This window comes from Euleptes europaea, chromosome 1 (genome assembly GCF_029931775.1).
Source record: "Euleptes europaea isolate rEulEur1 chromosome 1, rEulEur1.hap1, whole genome shotgun sequence".
NCBI classification, from domain to species: Eukaryota; Metazoa; Chordata; class Lepidosauria; order Squamata; family Sphaerodactylidae; genus Euleptes; species Euleptes europaea.
Genome location: NC_079312.1, coordinates 146030059 through 146051041, shown reverse-complemented (window position 1 = coordinate 146051041; position 20983 = coordinate 146030059). Strand labels below are relative to the sequence as shown.

At 45.7% G+C, this 20983-nt stretch overlaps 1 protein-coding gene across 1 annotated transcript in view; it reads right to left on the bottom strand.

Moving 5' to 3' along the window:
• Positions 1-3196: 3196 nt before the first annotated feature.
• Positions 3197-20983, bottom strand: part of ESYT1 (extended synaptotagmin 1) — a 59458-nt gene continuing 41671 nt past the window's right edge. Inside the window, 13 exon segments of the mRNA XM_056862605.1 lie at positions 3197-3238; positions 4465-4514; positions 4619-4721; positions 5861-5992; positions 7026-7124; positions 7749-7912; positions 7995-8138; positions 10811-10897; positions 13535-13606; positions 14821-14916; positions 15427-15516; positions 15613-15661; positions 17487-17569. Coding sequence (XP_056718583.1) covers positions 3205-3238; positions 4465-4514; positions 4619-4721; positions 5861-5992; positions 7026-7124; positions 7749-7912; positions 7995-8138; positions 10811-10897; positions 13535-13606; positions 14821-14916; positions 15427-15516; positions 15613-15661; positions 17487-17569 — 1203 coding nt within the window. The 3' untranslated portion in view covers positions 3197-3204.

Below are 20983 nucleotides of genomic sequence, written 5' to 3'. Positions count from 1 at the left end.
GGGGTGTGGGGGGGAGGTAGTTGTGAATTTCCTGCATTGTGCAGGGGGTTGGACTAGATGACCCTGGTGGTCCCTTCCAACTCTATGAGTCCCCACAGCAGGAAACGGCTTCTTTAAAAAAAAGAGAGAGAGAACAAGAGAGCCCAAATGGGCTTGGAATGGCAGTACAGAGGGAGGAAGGGTTCCTGCCTCCCCACCAGCCACCTTCCCACATGAAAACCCTGCTGAGAGTTTTTGCTCCATGTGCACAGATACTCCACGTCGAGCACCAAAATCAGAGAAATAACTTCCCCTAGCACATTTTTTTTTGCACAGGAAAAGGATTTGGGGTAGAGGCAGGATCCTTTTTGTCCCCAGCGGACTGTTCCGAGCCCATTTGGGTGTTTTGTTTTGTTTTTTGCTTCAAAAAACAGGGGTGGAAAGGGGGAAAGAACCCAACCTTAAAAAGCCAGAAGCTGGGTACCCAAGGTTGGGTGGAAAAGACAAAATAATAATAGAGAAATATATTTTATTTTAAGGCGCTATATAAGGATTAAAAACATTAAAAATGACACAACATGCCACAATGGCATCTTATCAGGTTGATAGACGTAAACCACAAGCCAGATGTGATTTGGCCCGCAGGCCTTCATCAGTGGTCAAATAAAACCCATATAATGCATACACAAGTATTTACAAATATCTCAACATATGCAGACAACTATATACAAGCCCAGGTTTGCATGTAGGGTGTTAAATAAATTTCAAATTACCGGTACAAAGCCCTCTAGAGGTACTGTTTTACCAGACTGATACTTGCATACACATTCTGTATGGGAAACCAATTCAGCCCAGTGTAGAACAACTTGCAGGCATGCCAGCTAGAGGGCTTCATGATTTGGAATTTATTTAACACCCTACACACAAACATGGGCTGGCATATAGTTGTCTGCATTAAAATAGACAGCACCTTAAAATAAAATATATTTCTCTATTATTACTTTGTCTTTTCCAACCAACCTTGGGTATCCAGCTTCTGGTTTTGTTTTTTTTGCTTTCCAGAAGCCACTCCTCACAGCTGCTATGTGGCTGCAAGGAACACACCAAGACCCAGTAATATGTAGTTTGGCCCACAGTGTATTCTTAATCACCATAAGGCTTCTGGCTTGTTTGAAATGGAAATAATTTATTCCATTTTTACATGTGCTGCCACTACTAAACTGCTGCATTCTACTGCTTTCCTTGCTGTCCTCCCATTCTTTTCCATACTTGATTTGTGATTTTTTAAAAACTGCAAACACTATTGTAGCATTGGCTTGTCCAGGCTGGATAGGCAAAACACTCCTGAGGTTTCTTCGGGGTACTGTCCCTATGCATTTTTCTCCTTGCCTGTTTTAGAAAGGCTTCTGCTTCTCAGAGTCATAATTAGCCTGTTCACTTCCTTAGCTGTCACACTGATCATTTCTGGGGGGAGGGCTTTTATTACTGATTAACTCTGTGTAGCAAAGAAAATGTGTGTTTTTTCCTTTTTATTACTGTGATTGCACAATTGCAGTAATGAAAAAGGAACATACAATTGTTTTGGCTGTATACAGAAAACCAGTAACTCACACCCCTCCCTCCTGAAACAGAAACTAGATAATTCAAGATTCAATCAGGAGCAGGAAGAAATTAATTAGAAGCCGAAGCCAAGAAACAGAAGTTGCTTTAAAAGAAACAGGTAAAAACTACTGATTAGAGGGACAGTTGCACAAATAGGACTTCCTTCTGATTAAACATATAGTGTAATCTTTCTTTTGAAGATGGGTATTGCTGGATTTTTAAAAGTAATATAGTGCTATAATAAATACCATGCATATCTGCTGCATTAATTTTGCTTCTAGCTGATGGTAGCAAAGCAGTAACAGCAGCTAGAGGATCCTACTGTTTAAGTCATATAATGTTGTGATCTCTGGATCCTCAAAGCAAATCTTCTCTCCCTACAACCTCCTGTATCTCTCCTTCTATTTGTTTTGCACAATGCATTCAAAGTCAGTCAAAACATAAATATTGCGAGTGAATCCATATACAGTTAGATACATTTGCCTATTTGCAAATCTGATTTGAAATTATAATTCCCTTGCTACAGAATGCACTAAAGCCTTAAAACTTGGTGCATTAGGGTGAGGAGGAAGAGGTTTTCACCCCAAACACCAATTTCAGGACTTGGGTGCAAGAAGGCACCAGGCAACATTCATCTTAAAAAATCCCAAGACCCCTGAACGTGGCACAAATACAGATACTGCAGACAGAAACAGCACAATATGCAGTGAGAAAAGAAGTCAAACAAATCAATTCCCTTTACAGGAGCCAGAAAGAGCAGGTATGGATGGTGAGGCTAGGGTGAACTGCTACTGGCAGCATGGACACCGCACCACTGAGGCCTTAGCTTAAAGCATAAGAGCCAGACCCATGGAGCCCACAAACGGGGGAAATATAAAAGACATTGCAAATAAAAAGTACTTGGCTACTGCACCCTCTCATTTTTAAACCCTTGGTTCAAAATGACCCATGTCAGTTTCAAACCATATTAACAGGAGGGCTAGGTCAAAACCCCTGTCACTTGCACAACTTGCACAGTTTGAACAATGTTCCCTTTCTAGCTAAAATATGCTACTTGGTCCCCTTTGGGGACACCAGTGACCCTGCTCAGGCAAGGAACTCCTTGTTCCAAAGGAGGTCAGTTGGTTATTTGCCCACTATTAGTATGGGGAAATATTTGGTTCCTCCGTGTTGGTCTTCTTAAACTTTTCCAGCTAGCATACAGAGCCCCAAGGCCCAATTTGTAGCCTCTCTGGGGGCTGCCGAAAGATTTGGCTCACAGCAAGCCTGTAAGGACCTTTGTCCATAATGGAAGGATGAAAGAAAAGGCTCTCTTCTTTGGTCAAGGAAAAAGGCAAAATGTGGTTTGCTGTGTTGAAAGAAGCATATAGGGGCGAATGCAGGATGTGAATCCACCAACCTCCTTCAAAACCCACCTACGAGTCACTTCTCAATCCCTACCAGCTTCACACTGAAAATAAGATTCTAAAAATGTAACACTAGGATTGCTTAAAAGCAAAACACCGAAAAGCCCGTCTGGCAGGAGGTGAGTTTAGAATCCTGCGGTGAAGGGTGGTGGAGATGTTCATGCCAGCTCTTGAACTCCTTGGATGGTGAAATTCCACGAAGGAGGCAATGGGACAACTAGGTGCTGCTCTTATCATCTTTTAAGTCGTACCTGCAAGGCAGGGGAGAGAAATAAGCATCACAGTTCTCTGACTTCCCATCATGAGGCAGCCTAAAAGCATCAGTTCCCAACCTGCAAGCCAGGGGACTCACAATTTCCTCCCAGACCTTCCTGTAGTCCACCCCAACCCTGCAATTAGGAAAAGGGATAGAAAGCTGACTATCCTCAACCCTTCCATTCAATGCAGTATGGAAAGCAGTGGGCTACTACATGTTACATGTACGTAGTCCTCATGCTACGAAGTCCTCATGTTCCCTCATGGGTCAAGCAGAGGTGTTGACCAGGTGTGCTCTGGAATTCCCTACGAGGAATTCAATTCCTAGATATGGTACATGTACTTGTGGTTTTAATTTAGGTATTTTAATGATGTGATTCTTTATCATAATGCTAGTATTTATTTGTATGCTATACATTTTATTTAAAACATTTATTAGCCACTTTTCTACCTTGCAGAACTCAAGGCGGCTTACAATAAAACAAATATAAAAAAAGACCACAATTAAAATCACAATTAGTGGACTGCCAATCAATAAAAAACTAAATTAGTCAATGCAATCGTAATAAAACCGCCATTGCTGAGGGTGCATTGCAAAGAATGCAAGTCATTCATTTTATCCACAAATAAATATGTACATAAGTATATGCCCTGACCGGGATGGCCCAGGCTAGCTTGATCTCGTCAGATCTCAGAAGCTAAGCAGGGTCAGCCCTGGCTAGTATTTGGATTGGAGACCACCAAAGAATACCAGGGTTGCTGTGCAGAGGAAGGCACTGGCAAACCACCTCTGTTAGTCTCTTGCCATGAAAACCCCAAAAGGGGTCGCCATGAGTTGGCTGCGACTTGACGGCACTTTACACACACACACGTAAGTATATACATGTTCAGTAAACAGTTTTACTAAAGGTCAGCATTCATGATGGAGTGTGCAGGAAGGAAAGGAGGATGAGAAGAAAGTTCAGGATTTGGTACATAAAGGAGAAAAGATTTGAATGAGTCTGATCCTCCTGATACGGTGTAAAGGTTGGTCTCTTCAGCCTCAATAATGGGACAATCCCACATTTGAATCAAATTTCCCCTCTCTATGAAATGGCAGCCCAGATAGGACCTCTCAAAAGAAGAAATGCTTCTCTTTCAGCCCACTGACCACTGATGCAGAAAAGTGGAACTGGTTGTCCTGCCACCCCTTTCTGGCACATTTTGCTCTCCCCATACTCACCACTGGGCGGCACCTTGAGTCAGGTCCATCTGTGAGAGGTCAAGGTGCACCTGGGAGAAAAAAAACGCAGATAAAGTAGTCTTGCTGCATTCTACTAAGGAGCCAGTTCTTCTGTCAAAGTGGAAACCACAGTAACCCCCCCCATGCACCGTACCTTTCCAATTGCCTCTGGCCGTGACATGAAAGAGGCACCATTTTTAATGTAGGCCTCCAGCTTCCTTCGCTGGGCTTCTTCCAAGGGTAGATCCCACTCAAACCTGTTTGGGGGAAATAAGTAACACAAATCAGTAACAAGAATAAGTAAGAGTGAATTTTTGCTTGCTGTGTTAATGCATGCTTATGGCTGTAATGGGGAACCTAAACTGCATTGGTGATAGTAACTATGGGACAGTAACTATGACTCTGAATTAAGAAATCCTTTGTCAGGTCTCATTTAGGTAACAAGGGTGTTGGAACTAGATGATATCGGGATCAAAGCCATGCATATTCTCAACCACCACATGCTATGAAGAGCTTGTTGCATGGAAATCAATACCCCGGGGAGCCATGTTGTGAGCATCAGTCCTTAGCGAGTATGCTTGATCCAGTGCTAATTAAAGACTGGGAGCTCCACACAGCAGCTAACATACCAAGATTCAAATCAGAAGGTCCTCAGTTCAAATCAGGCCTCTGATATGAACTCACCTGCAGTACAATCTGAAGCAGAGTCACGTCCTTCTATGCTCATTCACTTCAACCGACTTAGAAAGGTGTACTCCATTTCAGATTGCATAGTAGGGGGCCTAAGGCAAGCTGTCTCTCAGCTTCAGCTCCATGCCGACAGAATCAAGATGAGGACGCTGTCTTATACTGCAGGGTTGCTGTGATGATAGCTGAGATCATGTTCATCACAGCACCTTGGAGTACTGTACTAAATATGAATGGGAAATTTCACCTCTTTCATGCTAGTTAGTGCCTCAGCGTTCCCTGCAGATCTTAGAATGTTCCTGGGTAGAATCCATCCTAGAAGAGCGATCAATTAGGATGTGAAAAATTCCAGTCCCCTCCCAGAGCAGGCTTTTGTGTGTGTGTGTTACGTGTCATCAAGTTGCTTCCAACTCATGACTAACCTATGAATCAATGTCCTCCCAAAAGTCCTGTTGTTAAAAGCCTTGCTTAGGCCTTGCAAACCGAGGGCCGTGGGCTTCCTTTATAGGCTTTCGTAATAGCTAAATTTCTTTAGCATCTGATGGGTTAACAAAATGGCAACCAATCCCAAGCAATCCTTTCTTTAGAAAACAGAAGTTGGATCTGATTGGTCACTGGTATAGTGGTGATTCCATTTCCCTGCAGGTCCCTCCCCAATTTTTCAGTGAGACACTTCCACACAAACACACACAATTTGATCCTTTCTTACTTTTCGTTAAACTCAGGATTAAGAGTCTTCTTCCGCAGAGTAGTCTTTCTCTTGGTAACACGGGATTTGTCAGGCAGAAGAATGAGAGAGACGTAGAGGTCAGGAAAATCCTTGGTGCTTGACTTAAGGTTCCTGGATTGGTGGGGTGGTAGGGAAAGAACAGCAACAGCAAAGTAGAAAAAAGAGGGAGGTGAAACTATGGATGTCATGAATGGCAACATAAGGTGGCTCGGTTCTTCATAAAACAATACATCATAAAGACAGTACATCACCTCCCTTTATCTTCTGGTATGATAACAGTGATTACAGAAATTGCACTAGAAATGCCAAGACCAGGGTTCAAATCCCCACTGGGCCAGCCACTACATTTCAGTCTAACCTACTTTACTGGGTTGTTCTGAAGATAAATAGGGGAGGGGAACAATGTACACGCTTCCTTAACAGGGACATTTAAAGCAGAGTTACACACTTGTAAGGCTGGCTCTGTGACTTCCTTGGAAGACATAAATAAAATTGGTCGAGGTCTTTTTTTAAAGTAAAATCTGTTTCTCACCCTGCCCCTCTGTTTTTTTTTAAATGTTTGAAATATCCAGCCTGATGTTCTAGTGAGATCAAAAGCTTGTACAATATTTGTTTATTTGGTTGCTTGGTATCACTGAAATGCAGTGTATCACTGAAATGTAGCCTTTTAAGAAGGCAGCTATGCCCCACCATTTCATGAGTTCCTTTTTTCCTTCCCTCTCTCTTCTGTGGCATCTGTGTGTGCACCCTCTCCACTGCTGTCTTCCCTTATGACAATGTCTTTGTAGCAAGCCTATCACCTGCACCATTGTCTGTGGAGAGGAATATCATGCAACCACTTTTGGTTCAGAGCCACTGCACATACAGTTGTTTGGGGAAAGGGGATCCTGGATAAGCCCTCAGTTTCCTACACTTACAGCATTTTTGACCACCACAGATAATCTGAGAACTGAGACCCTACAAAGAGGCTAAAGCCAAGAAACCATCCCTGCTCTGGTGTGTTGGGGGAGACATCCAGCAAGGTGGCAGGAAAGGCTACCCTTCTTCATCTCTAGCAAGGAGAATCCAAGCACCTGTATCAATACATCCTGGTGCAAACAGCTTTCAAGGACTCAACACTTTTTTTCAGTCCTATGGACATTACCTGCAGGCGTGCACAATGGCAACAAGCTTGCGCGCATCCATGTGGTACCAAACAGTGAGACGCAGCTGGCCAAGGGGGGAGTCCGACAGCTCTGAGTGGCTGCTATGTAGAAAAAGAAAGGTGCAGATTAATATTAGTGGAATTGGGGGCGGGGGAGGAAGAGGAAAGGGTGTGTGTGTTTAGATTCTATTTGGAAACACCATCAGGTAGAGGGAAGAAAACATGATGATATTGGGCAGATGCAGGGAAATATGAGGCAGAAAAGAAGATACAATTTTTAAGATCTATCTCGGTAGCACCCAGGAGAAAAAGTCAGGACCGTTAATGTGCCTATGCTGCACCAACAGATGTCATGAAGTGTTGAACAGAGGCAGTTAGAAGAGTAAGAGAATAACATTCATGGTGGGGAGATAAGTCGCTCAGCATGTCACAGGCAATATGCAAGAAAGACACCCTCATGCAATCACATGACAAGGAAAATACGATGGCTGTTCTGTCTGCAGGAAGAACTGCATCTCCTCAGATACGAAATACTGGACTTCGCATGCTCAGGAAATGTGATATGCCTGCAACAGAAGCACTACCTTAAAGGAAGATATCTTGACCCTGTGAACAAGGGAATAAGAAGGGCATATTTATTATGGAAGAGGAAGGTTGCATGGAGAACACCTAAGAGTTCGTGATCCAATATCCATTCCATTCCACAGTGGACTCCTTCTTTACCTGTGGGCATACGGCATGCGCTGGCGCAGCTCCTGTGTGGAACCAGAGTCTCCATCCTCCCTGATACACAGCTCAGTCTCAGATCCCTTCTGGGAACCTTCTCCATTCTCTTCACCTGCCACATTATTAAGGGCCTCCACACCAGAGTGCTGAGAGATAAGAACCTGTGAGAGAGAGGAGCAAAATGGTCACTGAGCCTTCCACCGTAATCCAGAATGGCTGCTGCTCATACAAAATCCCACTTACCCCAAGCTGCACTCGCATCAGGATCTGGCTGCCAGGACCCGAGTTACTGAGTGGGAACCAGCGGTCAAGGACAAGCCCCTCTGCTGCCAGCAGCTGAGAAAGTGGAAGTGACAGCATCCCCACAATGTGCCCATCATCCTTCACCTACAGGGATAATAATTATAAATAATAAGTAACAAACAGATACCACAATCATTTTACTGATGATGGGCAGGGGCAGGCTGGTCTTCCAAGCCCAATTCCTCCCACGCCCTGCAATTCCTTAAACTGCAAAGGGGGATCTTGTAGGATTCTACCAAGCACAGAGACCGAACTGATAGAACGTGCACCTTCTTCATGGCTGATTTCCTCTCTCCTGTTTTTAAGCAGACAGATCAAAGTATAGAGGATCTGACAGAGGGAGCTGCAGCCCAAGAATGGTTCCACTTTACAGCTGAAAAGATTATTGGGGGGGGGGGTTCTCTCCCCTCCCTTTAGACCCTGGGCTGAAAAGGCCACTTGCCTCAGCTTTACAGTCCAGCTAGCTTCTATCTCTTGTAAGCATGCCGATCTCTGCCTTTCAGGGTTCTTGGTAGCAATTCATGTGCATCCTTTGGCCCCTACCAGTTCTTGGGGTTTGGGAGGGGAGAGCTGAGTATTCCCAATCTTTTTCTGCAACAACAGGGGGTGGGGGGTCCTCAGGAGAAACCCACTCCAACCTTGTCCCTTTTTGGCTCCAAGAATACCTTCATGCTCACCACCCATTTTACTAATACAAGGGAGCGATTATGATATTAAATTGTATGTATGAGGTATACAGCTGCATGAATGTTGATCCATTCTTTTGTCCCAAAAGTCAGCAACCTCTTATAATAGAAGAACCAAACGACATCAAAATGTAGAGCATAAGATCAACAGAACTGGTATAAGAGGTCACTTGCATATGGGAAATGATACAGCTTAACATCACTGACAATTAACATGTTGATCCATAAAGTTTCTGCAACCCAACACTGGTTGTTCTAAGTCTTTTATTGGGAAGGAGCGCATACAAGATCTCACAATAATTGGTTATTCTAGCACCCCACCGACCCCTCCAATACACCTTGTTTGAAGAGTTCAACCTTGCTTATGAAGATAGGAGCACCGTTTTGAGGTAGACTTAAGGCTCAAATTTTGATTTTAATCAGAGGAAGTGACCCGTATTGACAATTCAATGCTTTATTTACTATTTTCTACCTTCACATCTATATTCTCATCTATAAAGATATAACGTCTCCTCAGTCTAGTATTATTATGACTTCTGTCTTTTTTGTCACATCTGCAAGTGTCAGCCTGGGCACCCCCTTCTGGGCTCTTCCCGGTCCCCTCTGTGCTGCCACTGTTCCCCAGTCCCTGTTGAGCCTCAGAGACGCTGGATAATGACTCCCGGCGCCTCCTCTGCCCTGGACTTCTGTTTAGCACTCAGTTGTCTTCTCTCTCGCATTCTCTCTGTGCTGTTAGCTCCATCCAAACTCCTCCTTGGCTGGTCCTTCCTTCCTATTTATCCCTTTCCCCCTGAATCCCCCACACCTGTTCCCCCCCAGCCACCACCCTCCTCCCCAGGTGCTCCCCTGTTCCCATTATCCCTCGTTGGCCAGGCCTCCTGCAGGCGGGGCCTGGCTCTGCCACCTGGCATTCCTTGGGCGGAGGGTTTCTCTCCACCCTTCTCTCCCTGCCAGCAGGCTCTGTCAGGGAATGGTGTCTTGCTCGTCCCCTCCCCAGCCAGGCAGCCTGTGTTACTGCTGGGCTGTCTGCTGAGAGGGGGTGGGGTCAGCACCCGCCTTTAGCAACAGGGCCCAGAGCTGAGGAGGCGGAGGGGCCTTTGCTGGCTCCCTTTCCCACTCATCCCGCAGGTAAGTGGGGCCCTCCCCACATCTTGCCCCTCACCTTCCCGGGGCTGGAGGTAGGGTGGGCGGTGGCTGCAGCCATCTTTGGGCCCCCTGACCCCTTCCCCCTGGCAGCAGCGGTTCCTCGCCCGCCAAGACTTCCCCACCCACCGATCAGCTGATTGGCAGGACTTGCTCCTCCCAGGGTGAGCCAGCGTTGGGCGGTACTCTGCCTTCCCCCTGCTTGGCTGCTCTGGCATGGGCCCTTTTTCCCAGCAGGTGCTGAACTTGCTGGGAACCCCCCAGTGGCGCCTCCCCTGCATCAGATGAGGCATCCGCCCTAGTCCCAGGCCACCTGCCACCGCTATGTGGGGTCAGCACGTTTGCTGGGGCCTTGGCTACCGCCACTGCACCAGCTCCCCCGGCGCCAAAGTCCAGAGAGGCTGCACCTGACGTGGCTGCAGAGGCAACGGCTGAACCTGGACAGCATGAACATTATTGTTTTCTTCTACTGTATGACTGTATGGACATGGTTCTTATTCTTCATTCAATCTGAAGAAGGTATCAGAAGGGTATCGAAATGAATTTGTACCCGGGATCTCATCATATTATCCTGTATATTGTGTTGTATGTGTTCATATAAATTGTGGATCCATGTTACCCTACTGCAAACGTATTTGGTAAAATTACATTTCAGTTTTGGTTCATACTTCATTATATTCTTCTATCTGGGATTTATACATTCCAGACAACTTTTGCTTGATAATGCCTGCCTTTTTCATGTTCTGGATGGTCCTGGCTCTAACTCAGACTTTTGGTTGTCCTGCATCTTGCCAAATTAGTCCCCAACAAAAATCTCTGGACAGAAACATGGGCTCTTTCGAAAACAAAGACAAGCATTGTGAGCCCAAACAGCAGAGGATCTGGGAAGTGCCTTGGCTCAGAAGAAGCAATGAGTAAGAGACTGACCTGCAACTCCAAAGATTCTGTGTGGGGCCTCTTTATAAAGAAGGAGAAAGCTTCATCCCATATTGGATCTGCTGTTTGAGAGGCAACCTGAGAAAAAGGAGATAACCCATGACCAAAGCCTTCAATATTTGCAAGATATAGAAGAAAGAAAAAAATGCTTGGCCCTTATTTCTATAAAACAATCTGCATAGTGTGGAGGGCACACAATCCAAATGAATGACAAGCATAATATTTAGTGTGGAGGGAGAGGAGAGTATCTTGACATCTGTATCGTTCTACAGCTTGGGACTGTATAATCAAGTTCGTCTTCCACTTGATAGAATTGGTATTGCTCTACTGGTTGGATTGATTCTTTTACATCAATACTCATTTTAATTAATATCCTGGGTCAAGAACTTGTAAGAATGTCTGGCTTTCTAACTATTTCTTGCAATAAAATCCATCCCTGCACTAAATTCCTTATTATAGGGGTACATAAATGAAGTTGAAACACAAGTTTTATGCAGGGGTTTCTCTTCAGTGGTTAGCCTGGCTAATCCAGTTAACATGCTCTTTCCAGTGAATCAAATTCTGGATCAGTCACTTGTATGTTTCTGGGGGAGTCTTTATTTCTTTTTTAACAATGCATGAACTTTTAACCAATTAAGTGTTCATTCATTGCCTATTGTTAAAATCAATGTTTTAAAAAGTTGAACACGTGAAGTTTCCTTATATGGTCATGCCATTGGTACCTCTAGCTCAGAATCATCCACTCTGACTGGCAGCGGCTCAGGCTGAAAAAGATCTTTCCCACTACCCGCTACTGGACAGCCTTTAACTGGAAAGGCCAGAGACTGAAGCCAATACTTTCTGCACGCATAGCCCATGCTCTACCACTGAGCCACAGCCCCTCATATTGACAAACTGCTCTGGGGAGGAGGGTTTGTAGCCAGCTTCTGTTGCAAACATGCAGTTTCGCTCGAGCTCAAGCATGAAGAAAAGATTTGGGGAAGGATCATGGTTCAGTGGTAGAGCACATGCTTTGCATAAAGCATTCTCATTCTGAGACCCTTGAGAACCATTTCCAGTCGATACTGAGCTGGATGATCCAGTGGTCTGACTCAGTATAAGGCAATTACATTACATTACAAAAAACCATACAATTTTTGCTTGAACAAAATGCACTGACAACGTAAGTCAATCAATTTCTCATGATGCAGTAAATTTATTTTAATTGATCGGCATTTCAAAAGAATCTACAACTGCTTTACAGTGCAAAAACAGAACAAAACATGAAACAACTCATTTGAATATTTTAAATTAACCTCAAATATGCTTAGTCTGAATTCTTCCAGCTCTTACTGCTATTTACCATTTTGGGATTAGCTTTAGCACATGTCCATGGACAGTGGGGCTGCGTGTGCCCAGCCCCAAAGAGGCTGCCAGACGACAAGAAGGTGGGGTAGAATGAGGGCGGGACTGGTAGTTTGGAGGAGGAGGAGGAGGCGGCACTGCACTTGTCTGGACCTGAAAGCGCTGCTCATCAGCTGGGCATCAGGGCGCTGTCTTGGGCAGCCAGAATGAGAGGATGGGGCTCAGCGCTTGAGCATCTGCAAGGTTCAGTTCCCAGCATCCTCAGTTTAAAAAAGACCAGGTAGTAGGTGATACAAAAGACTTCAACCTGAGATCCGGGGGCACTGCTGCCAGTCAGAGCAGACAAGACTGACCTTGAGAGACCAAGGGCCTGGCTCAGGACAAGGCCCCTTCACGTGTTCATGTGAGAGCCTTTGCCTGGGCAAGGGGGGTCTTGTCTTGCAAGTCTGGGAGGAGGTCGCAGAAACTGCTAGAGTATGGTGGGAGGAGAGTGCTGAAGGGTATTTGAGCCCCAGCAGCCTTGGGGCTGAGGAGGAGAGCCCTGGCTGTCAGCCATACTGGGCCACATAAAATAAAGAACAATAAACCAAATCTATGTAGTCCCCCACATGAAGCCTGCTGGGTGACTTTGGGCCAGTCATCGTTCTCTCAGGCCACGCAGGGGCAGGCAATGGCAAACCACCTCTGAACGTCCTCTTGCCTTGAAAATCCTACAGGGTCGCCATAAATCAGCTGTGACTTGACACTTTCCACCACATATAATACCTTTTTATTAGGGCCGACCAAAATGACCCAAAATATTGTGCAAGCTTTCACGTTCCTCAAGAACCCTTCATCAGGCAGATGTTACAAACATTTAAACAGGGTTGGGGAGGAAGACTCTCCTGCCAGCTCTGGTGGGAGACAGTTGCCAGGAGGAGGAAGGAGAACGGGGTTAGGGTGGGGTACCCTCTTCTTCTCAGCTGAGGCTGTTAAAAGACAGGTTTCTTGAGAGGGAGTGGGGGGAGTCATGGAGACTTCTGTGTCATTAACTGAAAATGTAAAATAAGGGTTCAGCATATAAAGCTAGAAGCAAAGATTTTGGGGGTTACAAGCCAGTGCTTTATTTGGTTTATTTGTGATTTTATTTTCCAGTCACATAGGTACAAAAAAATCCTTGTCCCTTAGGGTTAAGGGTAAATCTGCACACAAAAACACTTAATCTGGCTGTGCCACAACCCCCCTGATTTTGTTGCTTCTCTGTTTCAGCTTCTCCTTCCTTGCTAGCTACCTTATGACCATCCCCTGATACAAAGCAAGGGTTTACCCCCATCAAACCACACACATGGTCCTTTCCCCTAAAAACACGCACATTCTTCTCCATGCTCTTACCTTGGTCTTATAGGAGGTACCACGGACAGAGAGACTGGCATATGGGTTTGGGGGTTTTGAGCCCTTCCTCAGCTGGAGAGATGAGAAAGAGAGAACAGTTGCAAGTTTAGTAGAATAGGCACCAATAGGAGGCACTCCACGGAATCTCCTTGGATTCTCTGCTCTGTCTCACAGAGAAATCAGCGTTTGAGCTGATTAGGCACAGACTTTTGTACATAGAACTGCAGGAGCTTAGAAAATCTGCAAGCAGTAGACGTTCTCCTCTAGATTGGGAGCCCCGGTCATATAAGCAGTCCTTGGTGTATCTAACTGATCCCCAACAGAGAAAAGCCTATATGCTCGCTAGATTCAATGCTCTTCATTTCACCCTGCTTTATGGAAGATTTAATAATGTCTCATATGCGGATAGGGCTTGTCTATGCGGGGAGGGCAAAATAGAATCAGTTCATCACGTCCTACTGAACTGTTTGTTTTATGCTAGGGGTCGTTTCCAATTTATAGACCCATTATTTGCAGACAGGGATTGGCTACCTGCCAAAATTAAGATGTCTCTTATGGCTGCACAGGACCCAATAAAAATTGAATTGGTGGCAAGGTTTTTACAGCTTGCAATCCAAGAATGTGAGCACTTGTTTGGCGCTGGGTAGAGGTTTTGGCAGTGCCGAAACCTCTTTAGGAGGCAACGCTGCTGGGTTGCCTCCTAAACCCGGCACAGGCATTCCTTTCAGGAATGCGCTGTTAATTTGCAAGAATCTCTTTGTGAGAACCCCTTTGTGAGAAGTCCTCATGATCACATTTTGCTTCCATGTTCAAATCCAGATAGATCTATTTGCATAATTTAAGTTGAAGTAGCAATTTATTGGAACCAACTAGGATTCTGAGCATCCCGTCAGTATCACTGCAGTTACAGCACTGAGAAAAAAATACAAACTAATAAAAATGGGCAGAGGGGAGTAAGCAGCGACCCTTCAGGAGACACCTGGTTAGAGAACTCTCTATCTAGTCAAATAGCTCTTCCAGTACCTATAATGTGCTCTTTTGCTTTTATACCAATTTTACAGGTGGAAAAATTGAGCAGCTTGCCCAAGACCACTCAGCAGTCCATAGCTGAGCTGGAACTTGAACTCAGATATTTCTGGTCCAATTGGAAGTTTCACTACGAGCTCTGAACTAGAATGAGCTTTGCTGTTGTCTGATTAAGGGGCAACCTGCAGTTGTGAATGGACTCTCCAGCCCTGATAGCCAGAACAACAAATTGCAGAGAAGGGGTCTGCCTCTCCACTCACCGGCAACTCAGCTGCCCTGTCAAGGAAGACAGACAGTAAGGCAGATGACAGTTCCTCACTCTTTGGTGTCTGGATCAAACTGTTCACCAACAGTACCTGCAAAAAGGATGGCAGAAATAGTCCACATGGTTTGCCTCCCCCCGCCATCAGAGAGCACTGGATGAATTCAGGAGGCCACATTGCTCACTGCAGTACAGAACTGGGTGTACGGTAATTCAACGTGAGGCAGCCTTTTCATCCCCCAGTCCAATGTCAGTCAATTCCATGTAATGGCCACAAGATCGGGTTGTTTAAGAGCAGAACATGTTACATATAGAACTGTGATCTTATTAACTTTTTTTTTAACAGAATGCAGCCACTGGGCATCAGTTTTAAGAGGGAGGCTGGCGATTTAACTCTTCCTCCTTGCCCCATATTTCCACTGAAAAATGCCACCCCCAAAACTGTTTCTATTCTCCCTAGGGAAACATTGATACATGACAAGATCTTGTTGCATTCTGATCTATTCCCCACACAGACACCTTGAGGGCTAAGCTCCCCTTCTCAGGCTAGAATAGCCCAAACTAGTCTATCCCACATGGCAGCTTTCCCGGCTGCCCACATTACCTGTTCCAGCTCAGCAGCACTAGGTATGGGAGGCAGGCACTCTAGTTTCACATGGAGCCGTCCTGATTTCACATCCTCTAAGGGGAGCCACTAGAACAAGAAGAACAGGGTAAGAAGACCAGCACAGAGCTACAGATTGGTGTCATCTGCACGATCGACTCAATACTGTTGGAAGATTCATCTTACCTCATCAACAAACTTGCAGGTTAGTGCTCGTCTCAGAGGGATCTTACACCTGTGGAGTGTGGGCGGAGAAAAGGTGAGGGACAAGATTATTCACCACAGGCCCTTGCAAAAACTAACTTAGCTATCTGTGTTTGGGTGTGTGTGGTGGGGGGGACGGACCACAATGCTCTAGACCCACCATCATCCTAAGGAATCTCTGAGGTATTGTTAATAATGACAATAGCATAGTGTTGTGAACTTTCTAGATCAACACATTTCATTTGCAGAGATTCTGGATGAGTTTTGCTCAATATTCAGAGTCCTACTGATGACCATATGCGGAACTAAGGTGGTGTTTATCTTCATATAGGACTGTCTGGTGACTCTGAGCACCTTCCCTGGTAGGTGCATGGCTTTTAGCTCACTTGCTTGGGCCTGAAGCCATGTGCTCTTTGGTTATGCACTGTGTGTTCTGCATTTTGTGGGTTCGACTGTGAGAAGAAGAAGCTGATGAATCTTGCTTTATGTCTCAAGACTGACAGCCTTTTGATCCCTCTAGCCCCCCGTTCTGTGAAGCCCCCAATGAAGGATTCTGCAGGCACTGGAGGATAGTATAATGGGTAGCCTAGTTATGGAGATTCTGTGCCTGCTCTTAGCATAGTGCACAGGGTGAAATAAAATTAAAACCAGGGTCATAACTGTGGGTCAAAAGGAGGACAGGACTGTCAGCCTTGCTCTCCACAGATAGTCCAACTCTCTTCTCTGGACAATCATCATTTTTGTTTGAAAAAATTAGCCTTTATGGTGGTAGAAGGGAAAACATGTCAGCATGTCATCATACTGCTGAGTGAGAAGAGCTGAACTACATAAGATACTAGGGATTGTTGGTTGTGGGGGAGAGACTGGGGCCATAGTGGTGGGGAAAAGAGGAGTTAATTCTTCACCACAATACCATTTCCCAGATAAAAGCCATCCTCCAGTTACTTTAAAACCCAGGAGGGAGAAAAGATATGCAGAATCTGGGTGCCCATCCTTTTGCTATTCCAGGGCTTTAAGTAGCTTGGGCAGGAGAGTTTCAACTAGGAAAGTGGCACGGAGGGAAGCGGCATGGCCCCAGTCAACATTCCCTTCTCTCCCACAGTTACTTTTTAAGGCCAAAAGTCAAGTTTGAACATTACAGAATTCCTGAGTCACATGGGAGTTCAGCCTCAAGCCTTTTCCCAGTGCAGCAGGACACAAGGATGACTTGAAAGGCAGCTGGATTCTTGGCATTTTTGGTTAACATTATTCAAATCTTACTTCACCTATTGAAAGGTAATAACGTTAACTGAAACCAGGGGTCCCCAATGTTGCGCCCGCCGACACCTTGTCTTGTGGTTTTCAAGTGTTTTTATTAAGTGGATGGGGCCAAGTAGGGCCAGCAAGGCTTCTGATTGACTTATAGAGATTTGTCTGGCTGCGCTGATATTTTTAAAAATGTTGCTTTGACAGCAGCTGCCACCACAGCACAAGGATAAGCACTGTGTTACTGAAGTTAAGCTGTGGCAATCATTTTGTGGCTGGCTCTACCTCCTTTGGCAGCCATTTTGTTGTTTCACCCACCCTGCCGTGTCAGAATTCCAAATATATCCATAGGCTCAAAAAGGCTGTGGACCCCTGACTTAAATATATAAGACCACTTGTATTTTGCTGTTTCACAGAACAATTAAGCCCTATCACTTCAAAAGCCAGTGGCTGACAATGGCTAGGAAAACTGAAAGGATTGGGGTGCTCTGTTCTAAGTCTCTTCTCATGGACTCTTCAAGTTACCCAGGCCCCTTCCACTGCTCCCTACTCAGAGAGAGAGAGAGAGAGGTCTGCATTCTGTGGCTTTTATCCATTTTTTTCTTACTAACCTTCCCAGAAAGTCATCTTTGTCAACATCTTTGTCATACAAGTCAAATTCCACCTCCTGGCCTGGGACATCATTCACTATGACCTGGAGGATGTGAGAGTGTCACAAATTAAGCATGCATTCAGAGCAAACAAAATGTGCTGTTAACACACTCTGGGCATTTCCACATGGGTCATCTGCCCCAGATTCAATGCTTTAAGGAAGCAAGTGGCAAGGTTTCCCACTATAGTGCTGCAAAGATATAAGGAGAAAGGCATATCTCCATAACAGAAGAGTCTAGAGACTTACTTTTTAAATGAATGCTGGGAATTCAGAGAACCTGGTAGACATGTTGGTATTACATTACATCAATATAATGATATTCTAGTGTTCCATGTTTTCAAAATAAAAAAGGCAGGGGATGATAGCTGCTGCTGGGGGACTGAGACAGGGAAACTGCAGAGAAACCTGTCGCGTTGAAGCCCCGTGCTGCTGCGCTTTATCAGCAGCCACACCAGCAACAGGAAAACCATGCAAGCCAGTCCCTGTGTGGAAATGAGGGCTGCCTTTAAAGATGTCTCAGAAACTCCAGTTGGTACAGAATGTGGGGTCTGGGGTGAGCATCTTAGAACAGGGATGTCAAACTCATTTGTTAGGAGGGCCGGATATGACATAAATGTCACTTGGTTGGACCGAGCCATGTGTGTGTAAATAAATAAATACCATTTTAATACAATTGCTTGCAGAAATGCAAATAACTAGTACTATTTTAAGAGTAATTCCAAAGATGGTCTTCTAAGATGGTGACTGCTATGATATGTATACATCACTGAAAAATATTTCTTCGGAATAACTGGTTTTGATTGATATGCAAATATATGCATATTTCACAGGTTAATTGGACTGATGACAATGCATGCATTTAATTGTCTAAGATTACCTTAATCAGCAAACATCCAAGATCAGAGATGTGAAGGGCATGTGGAATTATTGATTTCTATCCATGACTCTATGAGGCAGGATTTTTTAAAATGGTTTTAACCCCACCTTTCAGTATGAAATACCCAAGGTAGCTTACAGTCTTAGATACAAATAATTTAAATCACATAATATTGTCTACCAGTACTAGCGCAGGAGTTGTGTAAAAATACTTTGCTTTAGTAGAAGTTGTATGCATTTGAAAATTTGCAGTTCATCCAGGAAACCCTCTAATTTGATGGTTCAATATCAGAAGAAAGTTTCGCTCTGCAGTGCGTTTGATACTTGTTTTTTTGGGAAGGACATTTTATTCTATAGTGCAGGGGTGGGGAACCTTTTTTTTGCCAAGGGCCATTTGGATATCTTGGACATTATTTGGGAGCCATACAAAATTTATATATATAAAATGCATATATATATAAAACAAAAAGTGATCAGCAGTGCAATCTTATGCAGGTCTACTTTAAATCCTACTCAAGTCCAGTCAGCAGGGCTTACTCATTGGAAAGTGTCAGCAGGTTTGTCCTGCAGATGTCTAGGATCTTAACCTATTGGCAACCTACCCATTTTGGCCCAGAGAAATTATGAAGTACATTTTGTTTATTGAGAAACTTTACATGCTGCCTGGAACTTGACTTGGATGGCCCAGCCCAGCCCAGCCTGATCTCATCAGATCTCAAAAGCTAAGCAAGGTCAGCCCTGGTTAGTACTTGGATATGAGACCACCAAGGAATACCAGAGTCGTTATGCAGAGAAAGGCAATGGCAACCCACCTCTGTTCATTGCTTGCCTGAGCCAGCAATGTCGTGGATTGAACTCCCTCTGATCCACAGCCCCTGCCAAGGAGATGCTCTCCCCCTCTCCCCCTGATATACAGCCCCTGCCAAGGAGATGCTCTCCCCCTGAGCCACAGCCCCTCCCAAGCAGATGATCTTCCCCTGATTCACATCCCCTGCCAAGGAGATGCTCTGCCACTGATCCACAGCCCCTCCCAAAAAGATGGCTCTCCCCCTGATCCACAGCCCATCCCAAGCAAGGTCGGCCCTGGTTAGTACTTGGATATGAGACCACCACGGAATACCAGAGTCGTTATGCAGAGAAAGGCAATGGCAACCCACCTCTGTTCATTTCTTGCCCGAGCCAGCAATGCCGTGGATTGAACTCCCTCTGATCCACAGCCCCTGCCAAGAAGATGCTCTCCCCCTCTCCCCCTGATCCACAGCCCCTGCCAAGGAGATGCTCTCCCCCTGAGCCACAGCCCCTCCCAAGCAGATGCTCTCCCCCTGATTCACATCCCCTGCCAAGGAGATGCTGTACCACTGATCCAGAGCCCCTGCCAAGGAGATGCTCTGCCACTGATCCACAGCCCCTCCCAAAAAGATGGCTCTCCCCCTGATCCACAGCCCCTCCCAAGGAGATGCTCTACCCCTGATCCAGAGCCTCTCCCAAGGAGAGGCTCTGCCACTGATCCACAGCCCCTCCCAAGCAGATGCTCTCTCTGATCCACAGCTCCTGCCAAGGAGATGCGCTCTCCCCCTGATCCACAGCACCTCCCAAGCAGATGCTCTACTACTGATCCACAGCCCCTGCCAAGATGCTCTACTGAAGAGCGCCAGCCGAGATATCCAGCAGGGAGGGGTTGGCCAGGGGGCCCTCAGGCTGCCGTGCGGGAAGTGTGCGCCAGCCGGGAGATCCAGCGGGGAGGGGTGGCCAGAGGTCCCTTTGGCAGGCGCGCGGGAAGCGCACGCCAGCTTAAGGTTCAACTGGGGAGGGGCTTGGCAGGGGTCCCTCTAGCTGCTGCGCAGGAAGCACGCGCCAGCTGGGAGATCCAGCGGGGAGGGGCTGGCCAGGGGGCCCTCCGGCAGCCGCTTGGAAAGCGCACGCCAGCCGGGGGTTCAAGCAGAGAGGGGATTGGCAGGTGGCCCGATCCTGCGGGCCGTTTACCCCACCCCTACTATAGTGCATCATAGTGCATACTGCATAGTGCATCATAGTGCATCATTTTAGGCATTTTGACACTGTTTTTTAGGGCACACAATTGTCACTGAGAATCTTATGCACCACAGTTTGAGAAATTCATATTGAGCCTGCGGAGGGGCTGAAGAGGGAGACATTTCTTGCAGAGCAGCTGTAAGGCTCTACAGCCTCTTGGAGGACTTTTGCACTTGCATCCCGGGTCTAAATGCACCCAAATGCAGATGACTTCCACTTGCAATGTACGGTTGGTAGTTAGAAGAGGACCTACCTGCCACAAGACACCTACATTATACAGAAACAAATTCCTGAACAAATCAAATATACACTTCTGATTTTCCACAATCTGTAATTTTAGATGCATTCTGACACATGCCTCACTAGCTGGACTAATATTCTGGTACCAATCTGTGCTGCAAGAAAGGCATCTTGGGGTTGAGCACAGCGCAAGGTGCAGCATCGTTCCTTTTTGAAGCACAGTCGTTTGCACATACGGAGCAAACAATTCGCCTTGTTTAAACTAGTCCCTGCCAAACCAGCTATCTGCCATCAGCCAGGGTTCAGCAG